The sequence below is a fragment of the Rana temporaria genome, chromosome 3, assembly GCF_905171775.1.
Source record: "Rana temporaria chromosome 3, aRanTem1.1, whole genome shotgun sequence".
Taxonomy (NCBI): domain Eukaryota; kingdom Metazoa; phylum Chordata; class Amphibia; order Anura; family Ranidae; genus Rana; species Rana temporaria.
Window position 1 is genome coordinate 102,883,535 of NC_053491.1, and position 15,581 is coordinate 102,899,115.

The 15,581-nt window shown below is 47.0% G+C and overlaps 1 protein-coding gene across 1 annotated transcript in view; it reads left to right on the forward strand.

Annotated features, from left to right (window-relative positions):
- The window catches only part of LOC120931563 (cathepsin S-like), a 45,330-nt gene that overhangs the window by 20,185 nt on the left and 9,564 nt on the right, over window positions 1-15,581 (forward strand). The window contains exon 6 of the mRNA XM_040343132.1: window positions 2,364-2,523. Coding sequence (XP_040199066.1) covers window positions 2,364-2,523 — 160 coding nt within the window. The remainder of the gene's footprint in view (window positions 1-2,363; window positions 2,524-15,581) is intronic.

The following is a 15,581-nucleotide window of genomic DNA, read 5'->3' on the forward strand; positions in this document are numbered from 1 at the left end:
ATGCTCCCGACGCGATTTTCCCGACGTGCTTTGCGCGAAGTTACGTTGCGCCGAGTTTTGTGAATCGCGCCGGGTAAAAAAAGTTGCGTCGGGAAAAAAAAGAGATGCGGCGGGAAAAAAAAAAAATTCAAAAAAAATGTTACAGCGTCGCGGGAAAGAAGGGTCTACTTTTACATGGTGTACTAACTTTACACTTTGTAAAAGCAGCCCTAATTTTGCATTTGCAAACTAACAACTTACGGAGACTTCACGAAGGGAAACCGCTTTGTGGATCTCCGTAAGTGCTAATTTGCATACCTGACGCGGAATTTCGACGAGAAATGCCCCCAGCGGCGGCCGAGGTACTGCATCCTAAGATCCGACAGTGTAAAACTATTACACCTGCTGGATCTTAGGAAAATCTATGCGTAACTGATTCTCTGAATCAGCCGCATAGTTAGAAACAGGGATACGACGGCGTATCAGCAGATACGCCTGCGTATCCCTTTTGAGGATCTGGCCCTTTGTGCCTAAAGTAGAACTATAGGAACACTTTTTTTTTTTTTGGATAGAGTAAGGGTAAGGGAAGGGCAGGTCTTTAACAGCAAGGGGTGTGGTCTTGACAGGAAGGGGTGGGTCATATTTAAATTAGGGGTGCACAAGTTTAGTCAGGCCTAGGGCAGCACAAAACCTAAATACATCCCTGGCCATTACTAGTATAAAAAAATATATATTAATAAAAATGCCATAAAACTATCCCTTATTTTGTAGATGCTATAACTTTTGCGCAAACCAATCAATATTATTGCGGTTTTTTTTACCAAAAATATGTAGAAGATTACATATCGGTCTTAACTGTGGAAAAATGTAGTTTTTTTTATAGATTTTGTGGTGATTTTTATTATAGCAAAATGTAAAAAATATTGATTTTTTTTCAAAATTGTCGCTCTATTTTTGTTTATAGCAAAATTTTATTATAATTAAAAACCGCAGAGGTGATCAAATACCACCAAAAGAAAGCTCTATTTGTGGAAAAAAAAGGACGTCAATTTTGTTCGGGAGCCACGTCGCACGACCGCACAATTGTCAGTTAAAGCGATGCAGTGCCGAATCGCAAAAAGTGCTCTGGTCTTTGGCCAGCCAAATCTGCCAGGGCTTAAGTGTTTAAAGCGACAGTGCAAAGTAATTTATGTTTACCTTTATATACCAATACTGGGCAGCACCATTCATACCTCTCCTTTTTTTTTAATCTTAACCCATTCCCTCCTTTACCCTGTGATTAGACAATGGGGGTTATTTAGGAAAGGCAAATCCACTTTGCACTGTAGATCTGAGGGGTAGATCTAAAATGAGGGGAAGCTCTGCTGATTTTATCATCCAATCCTGTGCAAGCTAAATAACCCCCAGTGAAAGAAAATCACCAGACTGATGAACTAATCACTCTTTCACTTTGCTTTCTCCTCCTATCATCATACTCATTTTTATTTTTTTTACCTTTTATATTTAAAGCGGAGCTCCACCCTAAAGTGGAACTTCCGCTCATCGGACCCTCCCCCCTCCGGTGTCACATTTGGCACCTTTCAGGGGGGAGGGGGTGCAGATACCTGTCTAACACAGGTATTTGCACTCACTTCCGGCCATACAGACTGCGGGCAGAAAGTCAGATCCCGTCCCCCTGTTGTGTTCTGGGAAACACACGGCTCCCAGAACACATCGGAGACTAGTGAGCACGGCGCAGCGCGACTCGCGCATGCGCCGTAGGGAGCCAGGCAGTAAAGCCGCAATGCTCCACTTCCTGGTTCCCTCACCGAGGATGGCGGGGGGGGGCAGCAGAGTGACAAGCGATTGCAAACGTATTGCTATCTAAAGTATGGCCGTCGTTCCCGTGTCGAAATTAAAAATTTCACGTCGTTTGCGTAACACGTCCGGGAATACGGAAGTACGCTACGCACGTCGCCGATCGCAAAAATGACGTCAGTTCGCGCAAAGCACGGCGGGAATTTCTAAATGGAGCATGCGCAGTAGGGCTGGCGCGGGAGCGTGCCTAATTTAAATGGTACCCGCCCATTCGATTTGGACCGCCTTGTGCCGGACGTATTTACGATACACCGCCGCAAGTTTCCAGGTAAGTGCTTTGTGGATCGGGCACTAAAACTGAAAACTTGCGGCGGTGTAACGTAAACGGCTTACGTTACACGGGCGCAATTGTACCTGAATCTGGCCCGTAATACCTGGAGATGCCATTCTAATTTCGGTGATCACATTTTTATTAAAACACTTCCTGGATGTGTTTTCTGAACTTCAATACAGAATAGAAACTATGGAACAAGTATTATTATCAGACATTTTACTTACAATGTTTTCACTCTTGTTTTTCCATTCAGCAATCTGAGTGTCAATACGATCCCAAGAAAGCAGTAAAAGTAAAGGTCTCCAAATATTACACCCTCTTAGGAGAAGACAGTATTGCTAATGCAGTGACAGAAGATGGGCCAGTTGCAGTATCTATGCGTGTATCTCCAGAATTCCTCTTGTACAACGGAGGTAATTTGACATATATTTGCTTTATATAGTTAGTTATTATGTATATGTAAAATATATATATATATATATATATATATATATATATATATATATATATATATATAGTGGCAGTGGGACCCCAAGCTACCTGGCAGATTGCTGGTTTACACCATATTTTGGAGAGACAGCTGAAATATTCTGATTGTGCAAGATACAATGATGGTGGAACCCCCTGCGTGGGCTACTGGTGTACCTGTATGTTGCTTTGCGCAGCCTTGCCTTTCTGCCGATGTATATGTACTATTGGCGGTTAATGTCTAAACCACTGGCAGAAAAAGTGAGTACACCCCTAAGTGAAAATGTCCATATTGGACCCAAAGTGTCAATATTTTGTGTGGCCACCATACTTTTCCAGCACTGCCTTAACCCTCTTGGGCATGGAGTTCCCAGAGCTTCACAGGTTGCCACTGGAGTCCTCTTCCACTCCTCCATGACGACATCACAGAGCTGGTGGATGGTAGAGACCTTGCGCTTCTCCACCTTCCGTTTGAGGATGCTCAATATGGTTTAGGTCTGGAGACATGCTTAGTAGTGATGGACGAACATCTGACGGGGCGGTTCGCAAACGCTAACCGCAAACTTTCTCAAATGTTCGCGAACCGCACATTAATGGCAGGTGAACATTAAAAAACACAAAATACTTACTAGCTGTGCACAAATAGTTCCACAACATGGACACTGACCTACCAGTATTAGTATAAGTATTAAGCGAAAAAACGGATACAAAAGTAAGTGCCGCCCATTACAGGCCCCAATAATTAGCCCACAAGCATTCACCTGACAGCAAACAACTTTGTATTCTGTGGCTGGAGGTCCATTAGGCATTCACAGGATAAATAAGTGCAGGCCCCAAAAATTAGGCATTCAACGGACATAAAAGGCCTTTTATGCCGCTGTATTTACCTAAGACAGGGACCATGAATTGTTATGGGTGGTGGTGGATATTTGTGGCCTGCCATGAGGAATTTGAATCAAACATGGTCTACTGGTCACATGTGTTGAATTCCTCCGAGATCCATGCCTCATTCATTTTTAGAAATGTGAGGTAGTCAACACTGTCGTGAGCTAGGCGAGTGCGCTTATCGGTCACGACCCCCCCTGCTGCGCTGAACGTTCTTTCGGACAGGACACTGGACAAGGGGCAAGCCAACAGTTCCATTGCAAATTGTGCAAGCTCTGGCCAGAGGTCAAGCCTGCCCACCCAGTAGTCCAGGGGTTCATCACTTCTCAGTGCGTTCACATCGGCCGTTAACCCGATGTAGTCAGATACCTGTCAGTCTAGGCGTTCCCTGATGCTGGATCCGGAGGACAGCTGTCGATGGGTCGGCTGAAAGAATGATCTCATATCATTAGTGACCAACACATCTTCAAACCGCCCTCTTCTTGCAGGCGCTGTTGGATTGGTACCCGCAACTGTTTCTCTGTGAGTAGAAATTCCTCTGCCAGCGCACGCAAAAGCAGAATGCAACATTTCTCGAAGCAAGGCCTGGAAGTGCTGCATTCTGATAGACCTCTGTGATGGTGGTAACATTTCCGCCATGTTATGTTTGTACCGGGGGTCTAAGCACGTTGCCACCCAGTACTGGTCCTTGCCCTTTATGCTTTTTATATGGGGGTCCCTCTTAAAACACTAGAGCATGAAGGCCCCATTTGCACTAAACTGGAAGCGGTGTAGTGGCCTGGCTCCTGCTCATCATCCAGGATAATGTCGTCCTCGTTCTCCTCCCCCCATCCACGGACAACACCAGGGATCCCAGAAAGGTTTAAAGCATGCTCTTCTTGCTCCTTCTCATCCGCCCCGGCACCATCCTCCTCTGACTCCTCTTCAGACTCCCGTTATTGACTTGTCTCAGGTGGAGTAGCCCCCCTGAGAATTCATCCAGCATTGCGACTTCCTCGTCTTACTGCTCCTGCTCCTCGACGGCTTGATCAATGACATAACGCAATGCACGCTCCAGAAAGAAGGCGTAAGGTACGATGTCACTGATGGCGCCGTGGCTTCGACTGACCAGTTTGGTGATCTCATCAAATGGCCACAGAAGTCTGCATGAGTCACGCATGAGCAGCCACTGGTGGGGTGAAAAAAAAAAACAAGCTTCCCAGAACCTGTCCTGCCGCAGAGTTCGTACAAGTAGCCGTTAACTGCACGTTTCTGCTGGAGCAGCCTATCAAGTTCCATCGCGTCGGGCAGTCACAAATAAGACGTCTGACGGGCAGGTTGTGTCACCGCTGAATGTCAGCAAGGCGAGCCATGGCCGTGTAAGATCTTCTGAAATGGATGGCCCGAGATTTTCCTGGCCTGCCGCAAGACGTCCTTGACCCCAGGGTATTTGGCAATGAATCGCTGCACGACTAAGTTCAGGACATATGCCATGCATGGCAGGTGTGTAATTTTGCACCTGATTCAGCCTGCTCAGCAGATTGCCACAGTTGTCGTACACCACTTTACCAACTGTCGAATTGAGCGGTGTTAGCCACTGATCTGCCTGTGAACGCAAAGCTGAAAGGAGTGCAGGACCAGTGTGGCTCTTGTCTTCCAGGCACAACAGACGCAGCACAGCATGGCAACGTCTCACCTGGCATGTTGGATAGGTTCTGGGGACCTTGGGCGACGCAGCGGAAGAGACAGTAGCATCGGAAAAGGAGGAGTCAGCCGAGGAGGAGAGGGAGGATGGAGTAGGAGGAGAAGGAGAAGAAGAGGCAGGCATGCATGCAATCCGTGGTGGTAAAACCAAATCTACATGGGTGCCACGGGTTACATGCTTGACGGCCATCAGAAGGTTCACCCAGTGGGCAGTAAAAGTTATATACCTTCCATGCCCGTGTTTGCTAGACCACGTGTCTGTGGTCAGATGTATCTTGGCACCAACACTGTGTGCCAGAGATACATTCACTTGCCGCTCACTATAGCTCTGGGATGCCCTTCTGTGAGAAATATTTCCTTCCTGGGACCTTCCATTGTGGTGTTCCAATGGCCACAAATTTTCGAAAGGCCTCCGAGTCCAACAGTTTATATGGCAGTAGTTGGTGGGCTATCAGTTCCGACAAACCATCGGTCAACTGTTGGGCAAGAGGGTTATCCGGCGTCATCGTTTTTTTACGATCGAATATTTGGGCCACGGAAGCCTGCTTTTTTGCAGAAAAACGTGAGGACGGCATGATGGAAGGTGGGGTGGAGGACAATTGTGAGTATAGAGGAGAAGGAGAAGGAAAAGGAGAAGAGGCTGGACGGTGAGAGCCTGGAGTGTGGCTTTGTGGGTTCTAATGGTGTTGCTCCCACTGGGCTCGGTGATGGGAGGCCAGGTACCTTCTTAAGGTGGTCGTCCCTAGGTAAATGGTGGGCTTACTGCGACTTATGCGTTGACTGCAAAGGCTGCAGATGACAACACTATTGTCAGCAGCGGACACGTTAAAAAAAAACACACTGCGGAGCCATGGGCCGGCATCCTGGGAGCACCAGATGTGACTGTACATGGTTGATGGCTCGCTCCTGATACATTAGCAGTCTAGTTTGACCCACCTGTGCAATGTAAGTTCGACCTGCTTCTCCTCCCTATCTGCTGGTCCATCTCTCCCTCTGAACTCCCCTCCTCTCTTGTGGGCACTCACTTGACATCTGTAGACACATCATCATCGACGTCACCTTCCCCACCACTAACATTAGATATCTCGGAGTAGGCAGCAACAGCGGGGACCAACCTCCTTGGGCTGATCTGGGTACTGTCGTCAGACTGCTGAGTGGCGGCTGTTGCTACCTCCTCTTCTTGATCCATTGCCTAGAATGGCTGCCCCCTTCGAAAATGTCTTCTGATGGATCGGAAAATAATTCCTGTGACTGAAGCGGAGGGTATATGGTGGTGGGGAGCCACTCAACCAAGTCTGGTGCGTCCTTAGACGTAATCGAACGCACCTTGTGCCACTTCCCACTTTGGCTCCGGCCTGGTGCTCCTGCCCTACCCCTACCAGCCCTGCGGAAGGGCCTGCCTCTTCCTCTGCCTGTCATTTTTTAAATGACCCTGTGACAAAAGTCTCTAGAGAAGCGCAGTATATGTGGAAGAAGATATATAACACCCCGCTTCAATCTGTCATTTTAAGGGGTCACTGGTTTATCGCACCAGTTATAAAACTTTTTTTTTCAGTAACTTTTGTCTCTATGTGTAGCTGAGGTAAAGCAGCAAAACAGAAAAAATAATTCTGCAGTACCCAAATACACTATTATGAAAGTATATTTTTATATAACACCTCGCTTCAATCTGTCGTTTTGGGGGGCCACTGGTTTATCGCACCAGTTATAAAACGTTTTTTTCCAGTAACGTTTGTCACTGGGGGAGATTCAGATAGAGATACGACGGCGCATCTCCTGATACGCCGTCGTATCTCTGAGATCCGACGGTCGGATCTATGCGACTGATTCATAAGAATCAGTTACGCATAGATCTCCCTTAGATCCGACTGGTGTAAGTGACTTACACCGTCGGATCTTAGGCTGCAATCTCCCGCCGGCAGATAGGTGGCGCTTCCATTTGTATACGTGATGAATATGCAAATGAGGAGATCCGCCGATTCAGAAACGAAAGCTTGCCCGTCGCTTTTTTTTTACGTCGTTTGCGTTCGGCTTTTTCCGGCGGATAGTTACCCCTGCTATATGCGGCGTATCCTTTGTTAAGTATGGCCGTTGTTCCCGCGCCGACTTTTGAAATTTTATGTCGTTTGCGTAAGTCGGTTGCGAATACGTATGGACGTAATTTACGTTACCGTCGAAACCAATGACGTCCTAGCGACGTCATTTGGAGCAATGCACGCTGGGAAATTTAGCCGGCAGCGCATGCGCAGTTAAATCGGCGTGGGGACGCGCCTGATTTAAAAAATACTACACTCCCCCTAGCCGCGGAATTTAAATTCCGCCTGTGGATTTACGATCCGCTGACGCAAGTTTCGAGGTATGTGCTTTCTGAATACAGCACTAGCCTCTCAAACTTGCGCTGGCGGATCGTAAATCAGATAGATTACGCAGATCTAAAGATCCGCTAATCTATCTGAATCTACCCCACTGTGTTTAGCTAAGTTAAAGCAGCAAAACAGAAAAAAGAATTCTGCAGTACCCAAATACACCACCAGTCACAATGCTGCACAATACAAATCCACTATAATATGCTTTCTATATTAGAAAGTATATTATAAGTGTATTTCACCCCTATATACTGCACACCAAACAATAGTACACCTATACCAGTCCTTAAAATAACTTTTGTGGACCTTTTAGCTAGTGATTTGTTTCAATACAGCCTCTCCCTGCTCCACACAACAACCTCTCCCTACACTGACAAAAAGCAGAATGTAAAATGGCCACCAGATCAGGTCTATTTATAAGGTAGGGGGTATGTCCATGTGCTGAAATGTCTCAATTGGCTGTCCTGTACCACCTGATGGATGTGTCATGGGTCAAAGTTCTTCTCAATGTAAAATTGCAGACGGCCGTGAATATCACCAGTTGACGGCCTATTCCGCGAACCGCGAACAAGCAAAGTTTGCCGCAAACCAACCGCTGGGCGAACTGCCAGGCCATCTCTAATGCTTAGCCAGTCCATCACCTTTACCCTCAGCTTCTTTAGCAAGGCAGTGGTCATCGTGGAGTGTGTTTGGGATCATTATCATGTTGGAATACTGCCCTACGGCCCAGTCTCCGGAGGGAGGGGATCATGCTCTGCTTCAGTATGTCACAGTATATGTTGGCATTCATGGTTCCCTCAATGAACTGTAGCTCCCCAGCGCCGGCAGCACTCATGCAGCCCCAGACCATGACACTCCCACCATCATGCTTGACTGTAGGCAAGACAAACTTGTCTTTGTACTTCTCACCTGGTTGCCGCCACACACGCTTGACACTATCTGAACCAAATACGTTTCTCTTGGTCTCATCAGACCACAGGACATGTTTCCAGTAATCCATGTCCTTAGTCTGCCTGTCTTCAGCAAACTTTTGCAGGCTTTCTTTTGCTTCATCTTTAGAAGAGGATTTAGAAGAGAATTATAGCACAACGTTTTTGAGGCAGGAAAAAAACCCTTCTGGTTTGCGTTTCTGATTGTAGCTTTCTGGCAAAAAAAAACGCAAAACTCTCCTAAACTCATCTAAACTCTGTACAAAAAACTCCTAGTATGTTTTTTTTCTGCCGAGGAAATTGGCATTTTTTAAGCCCAGTGTGCATGGAGCTTTTGTGTTGTGTGTGCTGTCTGTGTGCTGCCATCTCTTTCCACAACTTAATAACATTGTTTATAAGGCTGTAAAAAAGACACCGGTCTATCCAGTTCAACCTGTGTGTGTGTATAATTTTTATGTAGAGTTCAACATTTTACTGCTCTAACAAAACAAATCTTTCTCCTTTTAAACCTCTTTTCTTCCAACCTCAAATCGTGGTGCCTGTCATATTTTAGAGTAAACAGTTTATTACAGTTACTGGAGTCACCTTTGATATATTTGTATGTTGTAATCATATCCCCTCTTAAGCGCCTCTTTTTGAGAACGAATAACTGTGATTTATTTAAAATAATCCTCATAGATGAGGTCCTCCAACCCCTTTATTATTCACTTGCCGGCCAGCGGCCTACCCGTACGTCTCTAGATTTCAAGTGGTTATACCAGTACTTTTTTTTTAGAGCCGGTGGTTGGCTTTCTTGTAAAAGCAATCCTAGCGGTTAACTAGCCGCTGGATTGCTTTTACAAGCAGCGGGAGGGGGCGACCCTGTCGTTTTATGGAATACATCCTGATCCTTTTTGTAAATAGGTACCACATTTGCTCTATCCCAATCAGTTGGTACAATTCCAGTCAGTGAGGTGTCTTTAAAATTAGAAGTGGTGGATTGGCTTTAACTGAGCTAAGTTTCCTAATGACTCGTGAGTGTAAACCATCTGGGCCTGGTGATTTGTTCACATTAAAGGGGTTGTAAAGGAAAAAAAAATTTCCCCTAAATAGCTTCCTTTACCTTAGTGCAGTCCTCCTTCACTTACCTCATCCTTCCATTTTGCTTTTAAATGTCCTTATTTCTTCTGAGAAATACTCACTTCCTGTTCTTCTGTCTGTAACTCAACACCGTAATGCAAGGCTTTCTCCCTGGTGTGGAGAAAGCCTCTTGAGGGGGGAGGGAGGGGGTGAGCAGGCAAGTCAGGACACTCTCTACTTTGCAGATAGAGAAATGAGCTGTGTGTTAGTGGGTGACCTGACACTCCTGCTCGCCCCCTCAAGAGGCTTTCTCCACACCAGGAAGAAAGCCTCGCATTTCGGTGTTGAGTTAAAGACAGAAGAACAGTAAGTGAGGACTTCTCAGAAGAAATGAGGACATTTAAAAGCAAAATCGAAGGATGAGGTAAGTGAAGGAGGACTGCACTAAGGTAAAGGAAGCTATTTAGGGGGGAAAATGTTTCCTTTACAACCCCTTTAAGGAGTTAATTTGCTAAAACTGGAGAGTGCATAATCTGGTGCAGTTCTGCATAGAAACCAATTTTTGTTTTAGTCAAAACTGAATTGTACAAGGTGAAGTTAGAAGCTGATTGGTTACCATGCAGCAGTTTTAGTAAATCAACACCTAGCCTCCTTTTGACCTGGTTTTTAGTCCACCACAGAGGTACCTTCATTTTGAAACATCATTATTATGACTATTAAGACTATCAAACTCCATAGAAAGTCAAACTTACTATTGCTGGAGCATGGAGGAAACCTTCGGTTTCTATAGCACGGATGAGAAGAAAGATCTCATGGATTATGGTGCAAGAGAAATTGCAGGAATCATAAATGATACTTCTAAAAAAAAATTAAAAACATGGTACCCATGGGCCCAATACATTTGCAAAAGACTGTGGCCTCCCGCTGAAGTTGTTTGAGCAACAAGTAATATTATCCAGATCTAATCTCATCCACTTGGCATTATTCTGTTCTTTTTTCTTCTTTTATTTCAGGTGATCTTTTTTTATTTATTATAGGTACTAATATAGCGCTTAAAACAGAGTATCAAATAGTAAAAGAACCAAAGTTCAGATGATAAAACAGCGCTAAAAGAGTGGTAAAGGGAAGCTCATAAAAAAGCTTAAAAAGGGAAATGTGAAAAATGATGTGTTGAGTGATCATGTAAGAGGTGTTAGTGCACCCTACACCATTCAAATGAATGCACCCAAAAGCTGTGGAATACTCCCCCTTCTGGGGTGCAGGCTTACCACAGACAGGAACAACGAACAGCTATTGATCCTTTAAACACATCACTCACAATCCTCAATCACTGTCACGGTTGGTCTCAGGGAGGACACATGAAATCAAAGAAAATAGACACAAACACAAATGATAGTGCAGTAGTCTAAATAAATGACCCCAAAATGTGCCAGAGAGTAATCCCCAATAATAATGCCCGTACAGGAATGTACACTTGTGAATGAGCCAAATATAGTAAGCAGAAAATATCACAGCAGTCACCGCCGTCCTTTGAACACCAGAGGCCGCAAGAGATACTGTGTAGCGTGGTATCGATGGTCAGATCCGGCTGGTCGGCTGTGGAACGCACTTCTGCTTCCTTGTTGCGCTGCTTTAGCCACGCCCTGACGCGTTTCGTCACTTCCGACTTCGACAGAGGGCGCTAATATATTTCCCATCAGTTCTTGCCCTCAAGGAGCTTACAACCGAAAATCCCAAACTCACATCCATACACATACCGGAGAGAATTTAGAAAGGAGCCAATTAACCTAACAGCATGTTGTGACGAGATCCTTTCTCGCCCGGTTCTGCTCTCCCGACACTCCTCTGCTACCAGTGAGTCAGCTTGCAGATTGCAGCGTCTGATGGTCCAGTCATCCAAGGTTCCGGGGTCCGAACTACAGCTATGTGCCATTCAGACCCATTAAGAACAAACACCAGGCAGGCTGTATGTAAGTTCAAGCAGGACTCTCTATTTTCAAGTACACAGCACACTTTTATACAGAATTTGGTACATCCCACCCCCAACAACCGCTTTCCTATTGGTCAATTGTAAAGTATGCAGTCTTCACTCAGGTTCTCCTTGACCATGCAAATGAGGACTTGAAATAGTCAACAGGGATTGGTCCAATAGCTTGGATAGAAAGACTTGTGTATTGAGACAGAAGCCCCAGGGGGTAATCAATGTACACAATAACCCGGTCTACTTAATTACTACCTCTGAGAGGTTACATTGCTTTAGACAATAGAATGCTAATTCAATGCTCCTGACAGGAGGCTTCTGACCTTTAGAACAGTACAAAGGCACTTAGCATAAACACATACATCTTCAGACGGGCTGTCTCCGACAGAAGACACCCACACCTGATAATCACAAAGGCTTTAAACAGGCTTATCACATAATGGAAATGTCTCAATATAGCTCAGTAACCACTCCATTACTCCAAGGTCCATGACATTACTTCCCCTGGGAAACAGTCCAACAGCCGCAGTGGGACCCAAACGGGTCAACTCGAGGATGATGGAAAAGTAGCCTTAAGGTTCCAGGACTGTCTGCCGGGATAAACCATCCACATTCCCATTTTGAGGCCCTGGCCGATATTGTATGGTGAAATTGTACGGTTGCAAAGCCAGGCTCCACCGTAGTAATCGCCCGTTCTCTCCCGCCACCCGGTTAAGCCATATTAAAGGATTGTGGTCCGTCATGACGGTAAAAGAGCGTCCATACACGTAGGGCTGCAATTTCTTTAACGCCCAGACTAAGGCCAAACACTCCTTTTCCACAGCAGCATATCCAACTTCCCGGGGTAACAACTTGCGACTGAGATACGCCACCGGGTGCTCTTTTCCGTCATCACCAACTTGGCTTAGTACAGCTCCCAGTCCGAACATGGAGGCATCTGTATGGACGACAAAGCGTTTGTTAGGATCAGGTGCCGCCAGTATGGGAGCTTGCGTTAGGGCGGTTTTTAACTGACGAAATGCTGTCTCGCACTCCGGGGACCACAGGACCTGTTTAGGGAGAGTCTTTTTGGTCAGGTCCGTTAGGGGTTTGGCTATGTCACTATAGTGGGGTACAAACTTCCTGTAGTACCCTGCTGTCCCTAAAAATGCAAGTACCTGGGTCTTGGTTCTGGGAACCGGCCAATTTAGGACGGCCTCTATTTTTGCAGGTTCTGGCCTCTGCTTCCCACATCCCACTCTATGTCCCAGATATTGCACTTCAGACATCCCGATGTTACAATTGTCTGGCTTGAGGGTCAGGTTTGCGGCTCGGATCCTATCCAGCACTATTCCCAGGTGTCTAAGATGTTCCTCCCAGGTCTGGCTATAGATTGCGATGTCGTCAAGATAGGCACATGCAAAATCTTGCAGACCATCGAGGAGTTCATCTATCATCTGCTGGAAGGTACCCGGAGCATTCTTCATCCCAAATGGCATCACCAGAAACTGGTAAAGGCCAAACGGGGTGATGAAGGCCGACTTCGGAATTGCTTCCGCGTCCAAGGGAATCTGCCAGTAGCCCTTACACAAGTCAATAGTCGTCAGATACTGTCCCTGAGCTATTTTGTCCAGCAATTCGTCCACTCGGGGCATAGGGTAGGCATCTGTCACAGTACAGTCATTCAGTCGCCTATAGTCCACACAAAATCGGGTCGTGCCATCCCGTTTTGGGACTAATACTACAGGGGACGCCCAGGGGCTTGCTGAGGGTTCGATCACCCCTAACTCAAGCATTTCCCTAATCTCCGCTCTCATCCCTTCTTGCACTGCTCCGGGAATCCTATAGGCTGGCTGTCTCAGGGGCTTCTGCCCAGGAGTCTCTACCTTGTGCACAGCTATGTGAGTGTACCCAGGGAGTGCCGAGAACATCTCCTGTCGGTCCTGGAGTAATTCTCTGGCCTGTTCTCGTTTTTGGGATCCTAATCCGTCTCCTAGCCGTATATCCTCCACCCCCCCCGGAACAGTTACTGATTTCGGGAAGCTCCAGCATCGGTAGATATTCAGAGTCCCCGGTGGCCGGAGCGCATATGGCGGCTACTGCCTCCGCCCTTTCATTAAAGGCCTTCATCATATTAATGTGGAACGTCCTCTTGATTTTTGTGTCGGCACAGCTGGCAACCACGTAGGTGGTATCACACAGCTGTTTTACCACCTGATAGGGACCCTGCCAGGAGGCCTGTAATTTATTTTGCTTCAGGGGTTTTAGTACCAGGACTTTCTGTCCGATATAAAAGGTGCGATTTCGTGCAGCCCGATCATACCAAACCTTCTGCTGATTCTGGGCCGATTGCATATTCTCATGGACTAGATCAGTAAGGTCCTGCAGTCGCTCCCTGAGTTCCAAGACATAACTAAGGATGGGGAGGCCTTCCGGATCCTCTACCCCCTCCCACTGGGCCCTCACTAAGTCTAAGGGCCCCCTAACCCTTCGCCCATATAACAGCTAAAATGGGGAAAACCCTGTGGACTCTTGGGGTACCTCTCTGTATGCAAACAGTAGATGGGGAATGTATTTCTCCCAATCCTTCCTACTCTCCACGAAAGACCGAAGCAGCTGCTTCAGGGTCCCGTTAAATCTCTCACACAGCCCATTAGTCTGAGGGTGGTAGGGGGAGCTTTGGAGGGGTTTAATCCCACAGAGACGCCAAACCTGTTGCGTCAGCTCAGCTGTGAACTGGGTACCCTGATCGGATAATATCTCCTGGGGAAACCCTACCCTAGTGAATACCCGCAGTAAGGCATCTGCTACTGTATCTGCCTGGATATTGGATAAGGGAATGGCCTCCGGGTAGCGGGTGGCGTAATCCACCACCATAAGAATATACTTCTTCCCGGTGGCACTGGGGCGGGCCAGTGGGCCTATAATATCTACGGCTATGCGGCTAAAGGGCTCTCTAATAATCGGCAGGGGTTGCAGCGAGGCTTTTGGGTGATCCCCTGTCTTCCCTACTTTCTGACAAGTCTCACAGGTCCGGCAGTATTCTCGCACCTCAGCATGTAGTCTGGGCCAGAAGAAAGCATGAGACAACCGACTCCGGGTCTTGGCTATCCCTAAATGTCCGGCCAAGGGGATGTCATGAGCCAGTCGTAATAGCTCCCGTTTGTATTTCTGGGGTACAACTAGCTGTTTGTGGGGGCCCTGTCGCTTCCCAGTGCCCATTCCCTCAGTGTAACGATAAAGGAACCCCCCCTCCCACTCTATTCTGTCTTCCCCCAACCCACCTGGATCCTTGCCCGCCCTGTCCCGATAACCAGCTAAAGTTGGGTCACTCTGAGTCTCCTGCCTAACGTCAGAGGGCGAATCCCAGGACACAGTGTTGTCAAGTCGGGGTAACGTAGGAGGATTTGGTCTTACCTGGGTCCCCATAGAAGTGGAGTCGGCTCTGACGTCTGGTGGTCACGGCCATGGCGGCCTCTGGGGCATATGAGGAAGTTAAATGGCCCAAATCGTTCCCCAAAAGTACTTCTGCAGGTAACTCGCGTAGTAATCCCACTCGCACATGTCGCTCTAGTTCTTTCTCTTGTCGCTCATCCTGCAGCTTGATGTCTCTAATGGCATTCTGTATGGCGGTCTCTGATGGGTTAGCATCATATAATGCCAACCGCTCTCGAACTCGTTGCTGAAACAAGTCTTCAACTGACCGGGGTCCTGCATCACCATCCCTCTGGTCCATCTCGGCTAGCTCACTGATCAGGGTGGCCTTGTTCTTTGTCCCACCGGTCCCTCCACGGATCTCAAGTAAGTCTTTCAGCGTAGCTCTCTTGCATGCTGCATAGCTGGTCATTTACTGTGGTGGTTTGGAGTTGTCCCAGTAACTGGAGAGCAAATCCCACCGCTGCCAACCAATGTGACGAGATCCTTTCTCGCCCGGTTCTGCTCTCCCGACACTCCTCTGCTACCAGTGAGTCAGCTTGCAGATTGCAGCATCTGATGGTCCAGTCATCCAAGGTTCCGGGGTCCGAACTACAGCTATGTGCCATTCAGACCCATTAAGAACAAACACCAGGCAGGCTGTATGTAAGTTTAAGCAGGACTCTCTATTTTCAAGTACACAGCAC